The sequence below is a fragment of the Bufo gargarizans genome, chromosome 1, assembly GCF_014858855.1.
Source record: "Bufo gargarizans isolate SCDJY-AF-19 chromosome 1, ASM1485885v1, whole genome shotgun sequence".
Taxonomy (NCBI): domain Eukaryota; kingdom Metazoa; phylum Chordata; class Amphibia; order Anura; family Bufonidae; genus Bufo; species Bufo gargarizans.
The window spans coordinates 140,034,307-140,056,682 of NC_058080.1; the positions used below are offsets into that span (position 1 = coordinate 140,034,307).

Consider the following 22,376-nt stretch of genomic DNA (forward strand, 5'->3'; position numbering starts at 1 on the left):
TATAAGGGCCCCAGTAAATGCCCCCATAGTGTCCCCCCCCCCTTCCCCATAGTCCCCCCTATAATGTGCCAATATAAAATGCCCCTATGTAGTGCCCCCAGTAAATGCCCAGATAGTGCTCATCTCCCCCCTTCCCCATAATGCCCCCCATAATGTGTACTAGTATAAAATGCCCCTATATAGTACGCCCAGTAAATTCCCCCATAGTGCTCCTCCCCCCATTCCTATACTGGCTTCCATAATGTGCCTCTATAAAATGTCCCTATATAATGCCTCCATTAGATGCCCTCGTGGTGTCACCCATAATGTGCCAGTATAAAAGAACCCTTCTTAGTGCCCCCAGTAGATGCCCCCATAGCGCTTCTGTCCTTTCTTTCCCCATAGTGCCCCTATAATGTGCCTGGAAAAATGCCCCTATATAGTGCGCCCATACTGTGCCCCACAGCATTGTGCCAAGAAAAAAAAAAATGGCACTAATACTTACCTCCATGCTTCTGAGGACTTGAAGCTGAGGACGGCAATACAGATGAATGTAGAGAGATGAGCGCTTCCACAATAGAAGTGCTCATTTCCCACGGCTCTGCTGCCGCCGCCGCCATCGCCCACTTATCTCGGACTGCTTCTAGGGGGGAGGTCCAGACTCCGCCCCCCCCATGGGTGAACCCCTGATACTAACAGTCAGTGGGTGCCCCAGTTGTCCAACCCCGCTGATCATCCACTTATCCTGCTATCCTGTGTATAGGGGATACGTTGTGGTAATGCCACAAACCCTTTAAGTAGTTGCAAATCATGTATCTACTGCTGCCTAGAGCTAACTACCCTCTATGCAGTGCAGGACTGGACATTTTTTGTACCAAATGAACCTGCCGAGGGGGCAAGTAGTAAAGACCTGAAATGTATCTACAAGTGTAGAGAATGGGTATTGCAGAAGCGTGGCTTGGTGCATTCCTCTGTGAGGAGGTCCGGGGACAATGGGCTGTCCTGCATTGCACATGGTTTACTAGCTCCATAGTAACCAGTCATAATGAAGCAGACACTGACAGCAGCCAGGTATGGTATCTCCCCGCACGTCTCTTCATATCCTGTCTGTACGCATTTATGGAGTGGAAAGGAAATATCCATTTCCATATGCATTAATGTGGACTGTATGATTAGTGTATGTATAACACAGCACAGATCATTCAGTGTGTGAAGCAGCCTGTAACATGACATGTAAAGTTCAGTGCAGGCCTTGGGTTACATGGAAACTTTAGGTCTGAAATGTTAGGATTTATCTCTCTTGTATCACACGCAGGATGTAAGGAGATTCCAGACCGAGCAGCATCGTCCTTCTCTAGAGGGGACTTTATTTATTGAGCTGTTAACCGGTAACTAAGGAAGTCAAGAGAAAAAAGTTATGTTAATATTTATACTAAAGGGTAATATATTATGTACAGGAGTGATCTGCAGGCTATTGTGGAACTAAAAGTCCCAGCATGACATGAAAGCTGCAGAGCCAGACTATCAGGGCGTGCTTGGACTTCAATGAATGAATGATCAGACATACGGTATGCTGCAGGTATAGGGACACAATTGTATACCATATACCATCATATACTTATAGCTTAGGGTCTTTTCACAGTGCGTGATTGGCTTCTGTCAAATGTATGACACCAGGAAAGGCTTCGTAAAAAACGGCTGTGACAGATGTCTGAGGGTAAATTCACCCTGAGTTTTTGAGGCAGATTTTTCAGCCTAAGCTAAATATAAGGAAATGTTAAGGAAGGCATTATACTTCTCCCTCTGGCCTCATGCGGTCCCCAATGCACAGGCAACGTCCATGCGGCGGCCGAGACGGATCGAGACCCATTCAGCTTAAATGGGTCTGTGATCTATCTGCACCGCAAAAAAATAGAACATGTGCGGGAGCACGGACAGAAACACCACGTGAAAAAAAAATTAAACGGACACGGAAACAAAATACGTTCGTGTGCATGAGGTCTAATGCACCTATTTTACAGGATGCATCTGAATGGAGTAGTGCGTTCTGCTGAGCCTTTCATTTAGTTGGGTCTGTGTACATGAGCGTCGTTTTTCACGCATCATATTTGTGTTTAGGAAAAATCACAGCATGTTCTATATGGTGCGTTTTTCATGCAGCCCTGGCATCTGTCACAGAAAATAATGCACTAGCACAATGGATACAAGCATTATATATGGACTAACCCCCTCACTTTGATATGATAAAATCTGAGACTCTCAGCCAATATATTTTGATCAAAACACATCTGTGCCCGCCAGTGGCGGATTATAATTGGGGCGTTTGGGTCTGCAGCCCCGAGTCCGGCATTGCTGGGGGGGCCCCAACGCCGACCCCAATGCCCACAAACTACGGCGGGGCACGGGAATGCATAGTTCCCTACCCCGCCGATCACCGCTATAGGCTTCAGGCCTGGTAGGCCTGAAGCCTATGTGGTAGTAAAATCCCGGCGCAGGCGAGCATGATGACGTTATCGCGCGCCTGTGCCGGGGACGCAGAACAGTGACGTGTGCGCGCCTGCCTACCATCTACGAGTGAGCGCCAGAAGTCTGGGACACTGGTAAGTATTAGCTTCTTTTTTTTTGTGTGCCAACTTTGGGGGACATTACTGGAGAGCACAGGAGGATATTACTGAAGGGACAGTGGAGCTCAAACTACTACATGGGGGCAGTGTGGGTGAAAATTACAACTGTGGGGGAAGTCTCCCAGAAAATTACTACTGTAGGGAAAAATTACTACTGTGGGAGCAGTGTGGGAGACAATTAATACTGTGGGGGTAGTGTGTGGGAAAATTACTACTGTGGGGGAGTCTAGTGGAAAATTACTACTGTGGGGGCAGTCTGGGGGAAAATTACTACTGTTGGGGAAATTAATTCTGTGGAGTCAGTCTGGGGGGAAATTACTACTGTGGGAGCAGTGTGTGGGATGTTGCTATTGGGTAGGAACTATAGGATAGGCTGAAAGAATTAGTCATGGCGTTCTGGGTCAAATGCAGGAGAAGAAGAAAGAGAAGGTCTACATGACAGAAGATGTCACTGGAAATAAGAGGTATGTGGTGCTGTATTCTACTATACGTATGTAGTGCTGGCTCCCTACTGTGAGCTGCGTCTTATCTTCTCCTCCAAGTCTTTTTTTATTATCATTTATTTTAAATTTGGCTCCTAAATTTTTCTGTTTAGGAACCAATGGCTCCTGGGTATTTTTGCAGTTCCATACACTACAGATAACATAAGGTAAAAGGGTTCTCTGGGATTTATATATTGATGACCTATCCTCAGGATAGGTCATCAATATGAGATTGGTGGGGGTCTAACTCCTGGCACCCTTGCCAATAAGCTGTTTGAGAAGACCGCGATGTCCAGTAAGCGTCACAGCCTCTTTGCTCAGTGCTGTCATTTGATAGCACTGTGCTTGGTATTGCAGCTCAACCCCAATCATTCGGATGGAACTGAGCTGCACCTATGCCATGTAACGATAAGTGTGATGTCAAATGGCCTAGGCCTTTATAGCTCACAAAGCACCACAGCCTCTTCATATAGGAAAAAAAAAACTAAACTAAAATTGAGGGAAGGGCCCGAGTCGGGTAGACAGCCCCGGGCCCATCATGCACTTACATTTGCAAAAGTGGATGGGCACTCTGATAGATGGAATCACATATAGGTCAAATTTGTCACTGGAATTTTAATATAAACAATAACACACTATTATAATGCAAGATAGAAGAATCCCTATCAAAGCATGGTATTTCCAAAATGCATCCTATATCAAATACATAAAAATATAAAATAAAATAAATAAAATTAGAAAAATTATTTCCTCCTATCTGGAATAAAAATGCAGGGTAAAATCCACATAAACTAACAAGTATATCAAGCAATAATCTGCGAGTGGAATAAATCCAACTGATTGCGGTATTCACGCAGCCTAATGGGTTTTAGAACCCCTTGGTGCAGGATCACATATAATCGGTAAAAGGCCTAGGAATCTTCCTATATATCGTGCACTATAGTTCATATGTCTCCAGACATGAGCCGGTCTAAGTCTTGGGACTAGTGGTCACAAGGTATCAGTCTTTATATTCATATGGATCGTTACAGTGAATTTTTTTTTATATGATATGTCTTTTTAATCATATTATCAACATGTTGTTCTGTAAGTTAGATATTTTGCAATAAATAATCGATGCTTAAGTAGTTTAGTCAGCCTTCAGTATAGAGATATGGTACACACGATTCCGCTTTCATTTGTGGCGTCCCACGTGGAATGGCTGGAATGTAAGCTTACCTATGGCTTTATACACTCTAGGAATGCTTCGCTGCAGTCTCGTAGCGGGTCTGTATTTACCTGCTGCTTTGTAGCGAGATGTTATTGAATATTCGCGGTCCCAGTAGCTCAGTTTGTTACACTTGTTACACTTTGGATAATCTTTCTTGGGCGTCCCACGTGTCTCAGGGTAGCAGGAGCCCCAGTGCTGGGAATGGGTCGGCTACGTGCCTGTTCCTATGGGAATGTCGATTCCAGGTTACCGCTATCAGGTACCTTTAGTGAAGCGCTTCACTTATTGATAACTCAGTCAGTATGAACAAGCATATGTCCGGCTATTCAATCTGATGACCGAGTATGTCGTCCACGCCATAAGGACTCCAGTTGGCTGACACCTCACTCCAATTAGCTCTTGGAGATGTCATTAGTCTAGGGGGTTACATACTTTTTCCACCTGCACTGTGAATGTTTACATGGTGCGTTCAATAAAAACATGGCAACATTTAATTCTTTGTGTGTTATTAGTTTAAGCAGACTGGGATTGTCTATTGTTGTGACTGATGAAGATCAGATCACATTTTATGACCAATTTGTGCAGAAATCCATATCATTCCAAATGGTTCACATACTTTTTCTTGCAACTGTATATGTACCACCTAATCAGCCCTGGCATCCGGATGCAATGCATTTTTCACTTGTTGAGTGTTATTCTTCAGTTTTTCTTCATGTCCATGAAAAACGGACACAATTCTGATGATAAAAACAAAGCCGCTAAATGCAATTGCAGAAAAACGGATTCAACTTGTGTGAAAATCCATCAGTTTTTTACTAAACAGACCCATGTTTCATTTAAGTCAATCAGTCTGCAACAAAATGCACACGGACAGCATCCATATTTTGCACATTTGTGTTTTGCAGACCACAAAATGGACTCGGTTGTGTGCATGAGGGTTTACATTTTGCATCTGCAGAACTTTTTTATCATCGCTATAAGCGGTGCTTACTTAAAGCCTAAGAATTTGTGACCGTAGTAATTTATAGACACAGGATGTTCCCTAGAGCTATATTTGTTAATCTTGGCCTGATCTGAGCTAAGTGTTAGTAGAATTATTTACTTATTTCACCTTAAATGTTTAAGAAAAGATATATACAGTATCACGTGTGAAGGACGGCTAGATGAATAAGTGAGGCAGTTAGAAAGGACATAACACAGAGCCATCCATATGCTCCTACCCGGAGGCCGCTCCTCTCCAGTTCATAATTCATACTAACAACTGAACGTCCATGATCCTGAATAGTCCCCACTCTCTGTTCTTAAGACTAATGGTGTACAGTAAGAAATCCAGATTTATCATGTACAATTGAAGCAGTCAGAGCTGGTTATAACAGGCTCTCCTGGGGGAAGAAGGAAAGTCAAAAAAGCATTAAAAGACTTTAGTGTAATGGATCATTATAGTATATCGCAGGGAACAGAATCAGAATGATCTGCAGTATAAGAAGTAAAAGCGTATTAATAATGGTGTTATATTTTCCTGCTATGATACTTTATATTTCCTGTGTATGTAGGAAATACATCCAGCACTTAAAGGGATTCTGTCAGCCAGATTTTCACTACAGAGCTTTTCATATCATCATATCAGTCCCCTTGATCTAGATAAAAATATACTAGTCTTACCGCTGAAGGCAAAAATCCCAGAATGCACACCTAAATAGTCAGTCCCGACGCGTTTCCTCCTCCGGATGGACAGAGGATTCCTCAGGGGATTAGAACGAAAAGTTAAACGGCAAAAAACAATAAGATACAATGGAACCAGATCCACAAATAGTTAATCATACCATGAACCACATCTGCCCCAGGAACCACATCTGTTGATCCAGTCTGTGAGTATATGACTCATCTGGCAACACCCAGCATAATGGTAGGATGACCTTATTATCTGCTATCCTCTACTGGTGGCCTTATAATGACACATGGTATGATTAACTATTTGTGGATCTGGTTCCATTGTATCTTATTGTTTTTTGCTGTTTAATCCCCTGAGGAATCCTCTGTCCATCTGGAGGAGGAAACGCGTCGGGACTGACCATTTTGGGACTGGCTGGACTTAGGTATAATAAACAGTGTCCGAAGGATAGGCCAAGGACATGATAAGGAAAGTGCAGTCCTAGGCACGAGGACGGGGAGCATCTACCACTAAGGTGCGTCCCCGGGCTGAGCAGTTTGGAGGGTGAGATCAGGGACAGTCTCATATAATTTTTCACACAGTCTCCTTGAGTACTCATCCTACTGCTTGATCCTATGTTGTTTTTGGTAATAGCTTATTGCGGTATATAGGGCCTTTATGGATCCAAGTTATAAGATTTTATTGTATTTAATAAAAGTTACGTTTTAGATTTTTGCCTTCAGTGATATCCCTATTTTTTCTTGCAAGAGTTTGGACATTATTGGTTTTTCAGTGATATTGGTCTTTTTTTTTTTTTTTTTATACTAGTCTTACCCCCACATGTCTTTTCATTTTTGCTAAAAATTGCTTTTATTCGTATGATAATTACCTTCATAAGGAGCCCAAAGGGCTGTCCCTATGGCCGTTGGAGCCCAGCCGCGCCCCTTATCTTGGAGCTCAGCGCCGCCCCACTGTTAATTATTCACTCCTCTGCTTTCTTTTTTTGCCAGTGCGCTGTAATCTCACGCATGTGCCCTTGATCCACACGTCCAGGCCTCGCAGTGTCCTGTGTCCGGGTTGAGCGAAGTGCGCAGACAGCTGGCGCACACGCGATTACCCTGCATGAGGCTGCTGCCAGGACACTGCGCGGGTCCAGACGTGTGGATCAAGGGTGCATGCGCGAGATTATGGCGCACTGGGGGGGGGGGGGAAGGAGAGGAGTGAATAATTAACAGCAGGGCAGCGCTGGGGTCCAAGATAAGGGGCGCGGCTGGGCTCCAATGGCCGGAGGAACAACCCCTTGAGTTCCTTATGAAGGTAATTAGCATACAAATAAAATCTTTCTAGCAAAAATTAAAAGACATGTGGGAGTAAGACTAGAATATTTTTCTCTAGATCAAGGGGACTGATATGATGATATGAAAAGCTCTGTAGCGAAAATCTGGCTGACAGAATCCCTTTAAGCAGAACTGTGAAGGCAAAATAGGGGATGAAGATATATTATAACCTCTTATTGACCAGCCTGTTTTGATTTTTGCTGGACGACTTGTATTTTTTATTGGTATCATTTTGGAGTAAATTACGCTTTTTGATCACTTGTTATTAAGCTTTTTTGGTGGCAACTAAGAATAAATCAGCAATCTTATTTATGTAGTCCGGGTTATTATGGACACGGTAATACCAAACATATGGGGGAGATTTTTTTTTTGCAATTTCTTTCATTGAAAAGCTTATTTTTTTAATGGAATTTTTTTAATTATTAAATGTTATTTTTTTTATTTTTTTACCACTTAATAGTCCCACAAGTGGACTATAACAGACAGTATATTGATTGCTTTTAAAATGCGATGCACTATTCCTATAGTGCGTTGCATTTTAATGGCAATGCTATTCTGACATTGACCAGCAGGCTGCCCCAGAGAGTCTTCTCCCTCTGTCAGCACTTTACATGAGGCGGACGCCATTACCCGCGGCATGTAAAGTGTTAAACAGCCCGGATCGGCACTCCTGCTGGTCCGGGCTATAAAAGCAGGGCCGTGGCTCTCATGTGAGGACCCGTGCAGCTCTTAGACTAGGCTGCCGTAAAAAAACGGTGGCCCAGCCTAAGGCCCCTTAGTGACCGCCGTAAAAACACGTATGGGTGGTCACTAAGGAGATAAATTTAAATATTTTATATGCAACTAGTCCTAACCTATTAACTTTTAACTATTGTATTTTCACTAGAAAGGGTCTTCTATGTCGTCAGATTTAGTCATATTTCCCTTGCTTAAAGTATGTTATAGAGCAGGAGAAGCTGAGCAGATATATAGTTTTAGGGGAAAAGATTCAGTAAAACTGGTAATTTATACATTTAAACTCCTCCTCATTCCAGGCTTTGAAGTCCAGGAGGCGGTCCTATCAGTGATTGACAGCTCTCTCTGTATACACAGTCATAAAGGGCAGGCTGTCAATCACTGATAGGACCGCCCCCTGGACTTCAAAGCCCGGAATGAGGAGGAGTTTAAATGTATAATTTACAAGTTTTACTGAATCTTTTCCCACAAAACTACCGTATCAATCTGCTCAGCTCCTCCTGCTCTATAACATGCTGCCTGCAGCTTTGACAGCATGTTCAACATAGCAGATTACCTGTAAAATGGTTTTTCAACCAAATTTTTCACAAACAAGTGATAATGTAATGGTCACCTTGCCAATCCTCTGCCTCTTCCATGCCGCAGCTTCTCTGGTTGTGTTGTCTTGACATTTGACCTCTGCAGCCAATCACTGTCCACAGCAATTACCTTGGTGATGTCAATATATCAAAGCTACAGCCAGTGATTGGCTTCAGTGGTATTGACACCCCATACCATTGCTGGAGCCCGGTAAACACAGTTCGGGAAGGATTGGCATGGAAGAGCCAGAGGATTGGTAAGGTGAATATCTCTTCTCCTTTTCTTATTTTAAGTCATAACGTCTTGAGGTTAAGAAACCCATTTAATGCTGTGGTCACCTCCTCTCTCATATTGCTGCGGTGACTGAGAAGAACAATGTCATCAGCAGCAAGTAAGAAGAGAACTGAGGAGACATTACAGCCTTGCATGATGAGAGGTGGTAGAAAGAAGTGGGCTACCCTAGTGTAGGAGACAATGGTCTCAAAAACAAGATGGGTGGGTGTATAGTATGTGCCCCAATGCACTTTTCTGTGATGAGACAGTGATCACACATCTAGAGGGGTGCACCCACGGGCATCAGTCAATGTATCATCAGAAAATAACCTGTTTGCATTTTCATTTTGAACATTCTTTTTACGTTTTTGTTGGTGTTTTTCTAATTATCTATGTCACTGTCTGAACTAATTATTGATCCCAAAGTCAGTTTTCACATTTGCCTCTAAAGGACCCTTTACACAGGCCAAGAATCGCATAGATCTGGCGGTGTAAATGTACTGCCGATTAACCGATGGACGAGTGAAGCACTCGTTCATTGGGTAATTGGATCGTTTGAGCAAACACAAATTTCCCGACAGCAGATCGTGCTGTGTAAATACGATCTGCTGAGGGCAAACAGCAAGTCCAAATCTGAGCCTTTGGGTTCAGTGCTGTACCTTCCATGGAGGTAGGGCATGCAGCTGTTACAAGGCCTGGGACAGGAGAGCTCATCACTAAACTTCTTCTGTTCCTGAAATTAAAATACAGCATTTTTATTCAGCTGCCATTAGGTAGAGCTCAGTGTAAAGAAATGATTACAGTTTCCACTGCAGACAATAGTAACTATATAAATTCCTATGCACTGAGCTCCCCCTAGTGGTGACTGTAAGCAGGCTTTTTTTGTAATATCTTACACAAGGAGAAGCAGTGATTTAAAGTTGAATGGAAAATATTTATCAGTGCATTTATATTAGTTGTCTGGTGTAAATAAATTGAGAAAAATGGTTTCTAGAATGAGCGCCATATTTTTGAAGCACCTCTTCCACTTTTCCTAACAAAGAAGTTGGAAAAAGTATTTAACCCCTTAAGGACACAGCCTTATTTCACCTTAGGACCAGGCTATTTTTTGCAAATATGACCAGTGTCACTTTAAGTGGTGATAACTTTAAAACACTTTGACTTATCTAGGCCGTTCTGAGATCGTTTTTTCGTCACATATTGTACCTCATGACAGTGGTAAAATGAAGTAAAAAAAACCCTTTTTTTTAAATAATAAAATACCAATTTTACCCAATTTTTTTTAAAAAAATTGCTAATTTCCAAGTTTCAATTTCTCTACTTCTATAATACATAGTAATACCTCCAAATATAGTTATTACTTTACATTCCCCATATGTCTACTTCATGTTTGCATCATTTTGGGAATGATATTTAATATTTGGGAGATGTTACAAGGCTTAGAAGTTTGGAAGCAAATCTTGAAATTTTTAACAGATTTTCAAAAACCCAATTTTTAGGGACGAGTTCAGGTCTGAAGTCACTTTGTGAGTATTATATAATAGAAACCACCCAAAAATGACCCCATTCTAGAAACTACACCTCTCAAGGTATTCAAAACTGATTTTAGAAACTTTGTTAACCCTTTAGGTGTTCCACAAGAATTAATGGAAAATAGAGATATAATTTCAAAATTTCACTTTTTTGGCAGATTTTCCATTTTAATATTTTTTTTTCCAGTTACAAAGCAAGGGTTAACAGCCAAACCAGACTCAATATTTATCGCCCTGATTCTGTAGTTTACAAAAACACCCCATATGTGGCGGTAAACCGCTGTACGGGCACACGGCAGGGCGCAGAAGGAAAGCAATGCCATACTGTTTCTGGAAGGCAGGTTTTGCTGGACTGGTTTTTTTGACACCATGTCCCATTTGAAGCCCCCCTGATGCACCCCTAGAGTAGAAACTCCATAAAAGTGACCCCATTTTAGAAACTACACCTCTCAAGGTATTCAAAACTGATTTTACAAACATCGTTAACCCTTTAGGTGTTCCACAAGAATTAATGGAAAATAGAGATACAATTTGAAAATTTCACTTTTTTGGCAGATTTTCCATTTTAATAATTTTTTTCCAGTTACAAAGCAAGTGTTAACAGCCAAACAAAAGTCAATATTTATTGCCCTGATTCTGTAGTTTACAGAAACACCTCATATGTGGTGGTAAATCGCTGTACGGGCACATGGCAGGGCGCAGAAGGAAAGCAATGCCATACGGTTTTTGGAAGGCAGATTTTGCTGGACTGTTTTTTTTTACACCATGTCCCATTTGAAGCCCCCCTGATGCACCCCTAGAGTAGAAACTCCATAAAAGTGACCCCATTTTAGAAACTACGGGTAAGTTTTTTTGGTACTAGTTTAGGGTACAATGATTTTTGGTTGCTCTATATTACACTTGTGAGGCAAGATAACAAGAAATAGCTGTTTTGGCACCGTTTTTATTTTTTGTTATTTACAACATTCATCTGACAGGTTAGATCAGGGATCAGCAACCTTCGGCACTCCAGCTGTGTTGAAACTACAACTCCCAGCATGTACACCTCCATGGCTGTTCTCTGAACTCCCAGAGAAGTGAATGGAGCATGCTGGGAGTCGTAGTTTCACCACAGCTGGAGTGCCGGAGGTTGCTGATCCCTGGGTTAGATCATGTGGTATTTTTATAGACCAGGTTGTCACGGACGCGGCGATACCTAATATGTATACTTTTTTTTATTTATGTAAGTTTTACACAATAATTTCTTTTTTGAAGCAAAAAAAATAATGTTTTGGTGTTTCCATAGTCTGAGAGACATAATTTTTTCAGTTTCTCGGCGATTACCTTGGGTAGGGTATGATTTTGGCGGGATGAGATGACGGTTTTATTGGCACTATTTTGGGGTGCGCGTGACTTTTTGATCGCTTGCTATTACACTTTTTGTGATGTAAGGTGACAAAAAATGGTTTATTTAGCACAGTTTTTATTTTTAATTTTTTACTGTGTTCATCTGAGGAGTTAGGTCATGTGATATATTTATAGAGCCGGTCGATACGAACACGGCGATACCTAATATGTATACTCCCCCCCCCCCCCTATTTTTTACCATTTTTTTTTTACTTTATTTGGGGAGAATTATGTTTTTGTTTATTTTTACTTGAAACTTAATTTTTGGGGGGGAAAACTTTAATTTTTCAACTTATTTTTTCACTTTATTTTTTGTCCCACTTTGGGACTTTGCAATGCATTCCAATACTTCTGTATTGGAATGCATTGGCTGTATGAGTAATACTGTGTATTACTCATACAGATGCCGGGGCCTGTGAGATCCAGGGGGCTGGGTCTCACAGGCTCGTCACCGGAAGGCAGTGCGATGCCTTCCTTAAACATCGCGCTGCCTTCCATGCCATCGGGTCCCCCCCACAGCCGCATGGGGACCCGATGGCACCGCCACACGCCACCACCGCAATAGATAAAAGCCGCAAACCACAGGTTTGAATTGACCTGCGGTTTGCGGCGATCGCCGACATGGGCCCCGGGCATTTAGCCGAAGTGCCTGCTCAATGATTTGAGCAGGTACGGGCTTCCGATCACCGCCCGCTGCGTGGCGGTGATCAGAAATACACAGGGCTTACAGGTACGCCCTCTGTCCTTAAGTACCAGGACATAAGGGCGTACACGCCCTATGTCTTGAAGAGGTAAATGCTGAGGGCAACTTTTTTTTTTTTTTTTTTATTACTACAGTTTTGTATTTAATTCAAATGTCTTCCACCTAATAAAAAAAATTGTAAGGGTCCATTCACACGTCCCCAATTTCGTTTCGCATTTTGCGGAACGGAATTGCAGACCCATTCATTTCTATGGGGCAGCACAATGTGCTGCCCGGATCCGGAATTGTGGACCCGCACTCAGGATAGGTCATCAGTATCTGATCGGTGGGGGTCCAATACCTGGGAGACTCGCCAATTAGTTTTTCGAGAACTACTGCGTACTCGCTGCCCTCTTGCTGCTTTGCCTAGGCCGAGTGATGTCACATTCATCAGTCACGCAGCCTAGAAGCAGCTTATCCCCATAGAAGTGAATGGGGCTGAGCTGCGATACCAAGCACAGCTGCTATACAATGGACGGTGCTGTGCTTGGTTAGCATGGGGAGGCTGCGGCGCTCACAGGAACGTCGGTTACTTCTCAAACAGCTGATTGGTGGGGGTCCCAGGTGTCAGACACCCACCGATCAGATACTGATGCCCTATCCTGAGGATAGGTCATCAATTGTAAAATCTCAGCAAACCCTTTCAATCTGCATACATATTTTAGCTGTTTATACATTTGCCACACATTTTAAGTACTGCAAAACATAAAATGTAATGGGCAGGAAATCTATACTCATAAAATAACCTATAGTTTGTATCAAGTTTTTATATTAAATGTTTTTGGTGACGTTATTAAGTTAGTTATGTTATAAAAAAAATATGCTGGCCTGTGAGTCCACAGAATACAACTAATGTGTACGGCACATACATAATATTAGAAAATAATGACTGTGATTACGTGTTTTGTACTGTACTATTATGTGACTCTGCTTTTGGCATTTACTTAATGACTATATTTAGTTTTTCATGTATGTTCAAATGATGTTACTTTTACAAATTATGTTGTAGTATAAACATTTAAAAATACATTCTGTTCAGTACAGCTATTTAATCAGTGAAAAATAAGGTGACAAATTCCCTTTACTAAACCAAACACTAGGAGAACATATCACAATGCTAGACCATTTAAATAAATGCACAATAATAATAAAAACACATTTTCACCAGAAGGTCACATTGATAGATGAACAAGTAAATCTCACCCCAGTTCTGTAGTTAGCCTCTACTGACTCTTAATGGGCAATTTTGTTGAAAGCTCCATCAATAATAATGGCATTTGTTAAAACGCACCCTATAAACATTCTTCCTTGTCTCAGCCCAGGCTACTTTGTCATATATAAGTGGAATTCAGGAAGTGGTGGAAATAGCAGACACATCTTTAATTAAAGATTCCGATGTGTGAATAAGGGTGGTCATTAAAGGTCTTTAAAGCATGTGGTTTTCTATTGCATAGTTGCCCCCAGACCTCTGCAGCCCCCTAGTTCATGCAAAGGTAACCTTTGGTGGACTATAATACGGTATGGTTTCTCGTAGCTCATGTCCATTCATGCTATAGTTTTACAGAGTAAAAAAAAAAAGTCTCACATGTATACAACAGCATAAAAAAGCAAAAGGTGCCGGCACTGATAGACATGATTCCATGGTAGTGAGTAGGGATGAGCGAATCGACTTCGGATAAAACATCCAAAGTCGATTCGCATAAAACTTTTTTTCAATACTGTACGGAGAGAGCGCTCCATACAGTATTGGAATTGGAGATGAGTGAATTTCCGCTTATGAAATTTGTTTGCGATTTGTTTACTGGTAAAAGCAGACTTGCGTTTTGGATTCTGTTACCACGGACCATAATGCAATTCCATGACGGAATGCATAACGGAATACCTTTAGAGGCATTCCGTTATTCATTCTGTCATAATAGAAGTCTATGGGCTGCATAACGGATCCGTCCCGTTTCCGTTATGCAGGAGAGGACTCCGTGGTAACGGAATCCATAAAACAACTCTGCTTTTACCAGTAAACGAATCGCAAACTAATTTCAAAATATGAAATTTGCTCATCTCTAATTAGAATGTATTGGCTCCGAAATGTATTGGCTTCAGAAATTGATTTAGGCCTCATGATTTAGGCCTCATTCAAGTGGTCGTATTGCGGCCACTTGAATGGGTCCGTAATTCCGGAGATGCGGAACAGAGTCACAGAACGGAACACCGGAAGCACTACGGAGTGCTTCCGTGGTGTTTCTTTCCGTTGTTCGGCACCACAAATTAATATGACATGTCATTTTTTTTTTTGCGGTGTGGACAGACCACGGACCCATTCAAGTTGAATGGGTCCGCCCTGCTGCACGGATGTTGCCTGTGCATTGGGGACCGCAATTGCGGTTCCCAATGCACGGAACGGCCGCACAACGGCCGTGTGCATGCGGCCTTAGACTGTAAAAAAACATTTCCCGAACTCGGGTTCGGTTCCAAGTGGTTTCACCCAAAGTCGAATCGCTCATCCCTAGTAGGGAGGGTCCAAAATTTTAATAGCTCAAGTGCTGAGTTCATACGTTTTGGCTGCAGCACAGCCTAGGTGTACCCAAAATGCAGACAGAACCGTGCCAACATGAGCATTTAGGGTTTTATTTGAATTGATTGGTTATGCAGCTCAACAGAACCTTCATAATTCAGCTGTTGGTTCTCATGGTGCTCAGGCAAGCACAGTGCCTTACATTTTATAATGACTATGCTTGGTATTGCAGCTTGTTCCCATTCACTTGAATGGGTCTGAGCTGCAGGAAGGCCATGTGACCAATGAACACATTACATCACAGGCTTAAAGCCGAGGCCGCAATCTTGCCCGAGCACTCAAAACACTGATCCTGCAACAGTCGAGTCCTGCAAAACCCCTTTAAAAGTTATTCTTGGGAAAATCTCTTTTTTTTTAATTATGTTTCTGGGAATAAGCTGATCACAGGATGTCCCACTGATGTTCTACCCAACAATTAGCTTTAATATGTGGGGGAACCTGGAAGCTAGTGTCTGATTTCTTTGCAGCTCCATCCAAAGGGAAATTAAATATAAGATTGTACCCATTGAAATAAATGCTCTTTCTATGTAACGCATGGACACGCCAGGTTCTTAAAGGGTTTCTCTGGGATTATAATGTTGATGGACTATACGCAGGGTAGGCCATCTATATCTGATCGGCAGGGATTATTTCATGCTGTCCAACATCCCACACCCCTGGGAGCTGGTTATTGCATTGATGCTCCCATTGAAGTAACCACACAACAGACGGGACTGTGTAGTTCTGACTCTGGAGCTACTGCAGAACAGCTGATCAGCAATTATAGGACAGCCACTGATCAGATACTGATGGCCTATTCTGAGCATAGGCCATTCATATCAAAATCCTGGAAATTGCATTTACCCCTTAAGTGACAACTAAGTTTTGGGGGTGATGTTTTTTGTTTTTTTTCCTCTGTGCCTTGAAGAAAATAGTAACTCTTTTTTACCATTTACATAGTCATATAAGGTTAATTGCTCAATTGCATCACTTTCTTCCCAGAATTCCAGAGGAGCACGTATGGCCTATAAGTCTCCTCACACCAATTAAGGCGCTCTTCCCAAAGAGAGATAGTATCCCCCAAATCCTGACTTAGGCCTCTCACCCAGTAAACCAGAAACAGCTGTCTGCAGATGAGATGCTGGCTTATTTAATAACCGAGTCATGTCCCAAGGCCTATTTAAAGGGTTAAACATTGACTAATAGAATAGCTGCCTTACATCTACTTGTATTAGAGGCAGAGCTTGTTAAGAGCTTATTTGGATCCCTTTCTTCCCAGAATTCCAGAGGAGCATGTATCGCCTATAAGTCTCCTCATGCCGACTGAGGTGCTCTTCCCTTCTAAATCCATTCACTTATCTGTTACTTCATACTGGAGATGTAATAGTTTAATTCATAGTCAAACGAGCAGTTAAGTGCACTAAGGACACAAGCTACTCTGAGCACCCTTCTTGATTGACCGCATAGTCACTTCACCTTGCTTTGTTAATCAGTCTGCTCCATACATTCCTTAGCAGTCAATAACAAACATGTAAGTTCATTGGTCGCTAAGAGGGTAAAGGGGTCGTCCAGGATTAGAAAAATTGGTTCCTGAAACAGAAGCACATCTGTCCATGGGTTGTGTCTGGAATCACAACTCAGCTCCATTAAAGTGAATTTGGTTGAGCTGCAATACTGCACACAACCTGTGGAACGATGTGGGGTGATTTTGGAAGGAAACAGGACTGTTTTTTTTATCCTGCACAACCCACTAATGGTTTAAAGACGATCAGGCTATCAGTGATATCAACAGTTAGTCCAGCAAGAGTACCCTGTTTATCCATTAAGTAACTAAATTTAATAGGTAAGTTCAGAATTTACATATATACAGACAAAACAGTTCTATGCAAATGATCCATGTAGAGGCCAGAATATGGATACCTAAGATACAGGTATACACAGGCGGGAGGCCGGGGAAAGTTATCCCTAGCACTGATTCCCTGATCTGGTCCTCTGCCCAGGGACGTCTCCTGATGGTGGGGGCGCCCTGTCCCCGTACCTGAACTCCAACTCCTAATTATCCCTGGTGAGGTGAGTGATGGAGTGGGACGATATACGTGGTGTCTAACATGGAAAACAAGCACAGATAGGAAAGGATAGGTTACAAAGGTGTCCACTGTATACTGCCCTCATGGCGTAACCAGGAGGTACAGGGCCCACCTAGAAGATAAAATATACTAACAAAACGCACAATTGGGTATAGATATATTAAGATAATTATAGATGACCTACAAACCCCGACGCGTTTCACCCAAACGGAGGGTTCATCAGGGGGTTACGTGTAGTAGGTATGCAAAGATAATGGGACCATTGCCAATGGTTATGGCCGCCCCAGTTCAGTGATGCGTGCGTGCATATATAACAGGAATAGACAATCCTTTATGACACTGCAGACCCACAGTAATGAAACGATTGCCAAATGGCAGTTTACATACGTTTTTGGCAGCGTGGTGAGTGAACTCGACTACCAACATACACACTGAGGTTGGCAATAATATATTGCAAACAAGGTCGTTCCTGAGGAGGCTCATAGATAAGAGCATATGCACCTGACTGAAGTGCAGCACGAAAGATATGCGTGCCCCAGTTTAGTCACCCAGGATGCCGGGTTACCCACCCAGAGGATACCTAAAAAAAAAATTTTTTATATTGTATGTACCTCAACATACACTCAGGGCTAGACATACATTACAGATAGTAAAGAGACATTGTCTGCTACTTACATGGTGTGGTCAGTGGTGTGGAATAATGGGTCTGAGGTGGTGATCCTCAGTTTAGCCCTCCCTTTTAACCCCCCAAAGCCCATACACAGGTGGATATCTAATTAATTAAGGTGTGGCCGAAAGAGTAGGGCGTGCCAGGGGGAGGCATGCTCATTAATGAGGTTGTGTAGATGTCATGACCTGGTGGATACAAGATGGAGGTGCCCCATGCTGTCCTATGTAGTTTGTAATCGGCCAGCATGTGTGCTTGGCCCGCACGCCGGTATGCGTGTCAACGTGGACCGCACACCGGAAGTGACGTACATGTATTCACCATCAAACCGGAAGTGCGGTGTATGCGTGTCAGCTTGACACGCATACTACCGCTGATGTCGACCAGTTGATGATGCGCCGAAAACGAGGCTGTCCTGGTATATGGAGACAGTAGGCAAAACATGTATAGATGAAGGTGCCCCATGCTAACCTACGTAGTTTGTTATCAGCCAGCATGTGTGCTTAGCCCGCACGCCGGTATGCGTGTCAGCGTGGACCGCATACCGGAAATGACGTAAATATAGTCACCATCATACCGGAAGTGCGGTGTGTGCGTGTCAGCTTGACACGCATATTGCCGCTGATGACTACCAGATGATGATGCGCCAGAGTTATATGATGACAGTGGGCTGAACATGTATGAATGGTCAAACAGTACACATACATGATGGGGGATAGTCTGTGGTCCGGTTGGGCCAGGTCGCAAGGGTTGCAAGTAATGGGCAAAAGTAGGGGACATGTATAGGGTGGGGCATGAGGAGTTTCTGTGCCAGAAAAGATGCACACAGAGCTGTTACTGTACATGTATATAACTACTGACGTACAAAGAAGATATATACAGAGAGCTCCCTTCAGGATAACAAGGAAGCCCCATACAGGGTATGTCACTGTGAATAGACATCCCATTAAATGTAACGTTCGGGTACTTTACGTACCCAGGCTATACGCCAGGGAATTAAAGATATTACTGAGGTCAGAATTGCAGGGGGGATGGCCACCTGATAGGGGATACCCCACTAACAAGGCCAGATCAGTGAAGCAAGGGGAAGTTAATGACAGAATGGAGGTCACCATTCATGTCATAAGGCAATGAGAGAGAATGAGCAGTTATAGAAAGCAAGAAAAAGTCAAGCGCTCGTTAAGTCCTCGGGGTGATTGGGAGCGAAATCTATAAATCCACTTGCTCTCCTTCTGTAGGATACGTCTGTCCAAATCACCGCCTCTTGGAGAGGGGGATATCAGTTCAAGGACAGTGAAGCGAAGGCAAGAGGGATCACCACCATGACAGTCATTTACATGAGTAGCCACGGGTGTGGGCTCTTTTTTGATGACGTCATTAACGTGTTCCAGGATTCTTCTCCTGAACTCACGTATCGTCTTGCCAACATAATCCATAGGGCATGGGCACTGGCAGAGGTAAACCAGCCCACTGGATAGACAATTAACAAAGTCCCGGACCTGGAACGTTTGACCAGTGACCGAACAGGTGACAGACTTGGTGGTTCGAACATATTGGCAGGCCTTGCACCGACCGCATTTGAATATACCGATGGGTTTCCGGTTGAGCCAAGAGCCAGCCTTCTGAGGTGGTGAAAAATGGCTGTGAACCAGACGGTCCCTAAGGCTCCTACCTCGCCTATAAGAGACCGACGGATATTTGCTTATGATATCTGAAATATCAGCATCCATTTGTAGGATCGGCCAGTATTTCTGTAGGATTTCTCTGGTTTCACGGTTGGCGGCATCGAAATTGGCGATGATACGTGCCGGTTGAGGATCATCAGAGGTACGTCTTCTAGGTACCAGGAGTTCAGTCCGTGGTCTAGTGGATGCTTTCTGAAAAGCCTCCCGCAGAATATCCCTCGGATACCCCCTTGCCAAAAATCTATCTTGAAGCTTCCCGGCCTCCTGAAAAAAGGAGGAGTCATTAGAGCAGTTTCTCCTCACTCTTAAGTATTGCCCCTTGGGTATACCTCGTCTGAGAGGGGCGGGGTGATAGCTGCTCCAATGGAGAAGAGAGTTGGTGGCCGTACTCTTACGATAGATATTTGTTAGAAGACTGTCACCCACCTTAGTGACCCTTACATCTAGGAAGGTAATGGATTCATAATCCCATTCACAGGTGAATTTAAGACCAATACTATTAGCGTTAAGGTCTGTGACAAACCGTTTAAAGCTGAGGGGATCACCCTTCCAGACTATAAACACATCGTCTATAAATCTGGTCCAAAATTGGATGTAGTCAGCCCACCAGACGATGTGGTCCGGAAAAACCTGCGTGTCCTCCCACCAGCCCAGGAAGAGGTTGGCGTATGACGGAGCACAGGGACTGCCCATCGCCGTCCCCCTGAGCTGGTGGTAAAACCGTGCATTGAACAGAAAGTAGTTGTGGTTAAGAGTGAACGTCAAGAGTTCACGGATGAAAACATTATGCAAAGAACAGTGAGTCCCTCTGGTTTTGAGATAGTGATCCACAGCCCTTAACCCATGCTCATGTGGTATAGAGCTATACAGAGCCTCGACGTCTATGCTGCCGAGGATGCATGCCGGATCCAGATTCAAGGTATTAATTTTATTGAGGAAGTCCATCGTGTCCCTCGTGTATGCGGGGAGGGACACGACGAACTCCCTCAGAATCTGGTCCAGATAAATGCCACTATTTTGTGTCAGGCAGTTGACGCCTGACACAATAGGACGGCCTTTTAAAGGGGAGGTACCCTTGTGTACTTTGGGTAGGCCATAGAAAGTAGCGACCAAGGGTTTCACTGGTAATAGAAATGTGTATTCAGTGGTGCTAATGACCTTATTCTGTAGACCCGTGTTCAAGATGTTTTTGAGTTTACCCAAGTAAAGAGCAGTAGGATTGTTCTGCAGTACCTCATACCCCTCCCTGTCTTTAAGGAGGTCCAGGCACATATTTTTATATAATGGGGAGTCAAGGATGACAAGGTTGCCACCCTTGTCTGATGGCTTGATCACGATCGTGCTATCCCTTTCCAGTGACCTAAGTGCCTCCATCTCTGACACTGAGAGATTGAAGGACCTGGGTCTCACATGCCCCAGCTGGTCAAGATCTCGTGTGACCAGCTGGAGGAAGATGTCAATATGTTCTGAACTCAGTGGAGGCGGCATTCTACTGCTTTTGGGCCGTAGCTTGGTGAACGGGCCTGTGCCCGGGATGCTATTGTGCTCACTGTTGAGATCCACAAGGTCCTGCAGACCCTCATAGTCAGTCTCTTCCAGGCCCAATCTTAGGCACGTGTCCCTGTTGGAGTTCTTAAAGAACTTGTGCCATTTTAGCCTTCTGCAGAAGAGATGGAGGTCCTTGGTCCAGGCAAAGGTACTGAAGTCCGTGGTGGGTACGAACGACAGTCCCCGCCCGAGGACCCCCATCTCCTCAGCACAGAGTGTACGGGCAGAGAGATTAATGACTTGGAGGTCATCTGCAGGCTCTTTACTCAGCGATTTTTTCGAAGTGAATAAGGCATCCCTCCTTTCTCTAAAAAAGAGGAAGAGGATGAGGAAGAGGCACAGGCAGCGAGAGCTTGCGGCTGCTGGGATGGGATGTTTTGAGAGAGGCCAGAGGGAGGGGACGGCTGGTATTCGGGGGGAGGGTGTTGATGCCCATGACCCCGATAGCTTCCGCCCCTGCCTCGATATCTGCCTTGTCCTGACCATCGCCGACCACCTTGTCGTCTGGGGTCAGAGCGACCGCGATTCGAGGGTGCGTATCGTGGTTTAGGTCGAGAATCAGTATCGGAAGTATCCACGTCCGAAGATGAGAATTCAGATTCAGACGGCTGATTCTGTGTAGCAGTATATGCCCGATTTTCTCTAAAGTCGCCTAAATCTCGCACAAATTGTTTGTGCTTGCGTTCCTTTATGAGTGATTGGAACCTCACAACAGCTGATTGTAGGGATGCCTCCCTTCTGGAAAAGTCTGGGTCTTCCTTCAGTTTAAGAGCCGTATCTATTTGTTCCTTCAATTTCTTGGAGGTGTTTTCAAATAATACTCTCTCTTCGTCCAATAGTAACTTCATGAGGGACAAAGAATTATGAGTCAGGGTCTCTTCCCATTTAGTCAAGAATCCTGGTGAGGAGATTCTGTCAGCAGGCCGTATACGGATACGGAGTCCCCGTGGGACAATTTTTTGCTCAAGATAGCTCTCAAGTGACTTTATCTCCCACCAGGATTTGATATTGTCTTTATAATAGGTGTATAGATCACTAAACACCTGCTTGCTTGATGCTGACTGGTCAAGTGTGGGGACGCCCCTATCCGAAAAGACATCCCTTGCTTCATTCAGCAGATCATCAGTAAAGATAGTTCCCGTTAGGAATGTAGCCATAGCAAAAACAAAAATGTAAAAGTCCAGCAATACAGATAGCGAGCTTATACTAAGACGGGGTATCAATATGTATCAACAGTTAGTCCAGCAAGAGTACCCTGTTTATCCATTAAGTAACTAAATTTAATAGGTAAGTTCAGAATTTACATAT

The 22,376-nt window shown here is 43.5% G+C and overlaps 1 protein-coding gene across 1 annotated transcript in view; it reads left to right on the top strand.

Moving 5' to 3' along the window:
* The first annotated feature begins 915 nt into the window (after positions 1-915).
* LOC122925251 overlaps positions 916-22,376 on the top strand; it is a 118,633-nt gene continuing 97,172 nt past the window's right edge. Inside the window, exon 1 of the mRNA XM_044276718.1 lies at positions 916-1,050. Within this exon, the coding sequence (XP_044132653.1) occupies positions 916-1,050 (135 nt within the window). The remainder of the gene's footprint in view (positions 1,051-22,376) is intronic.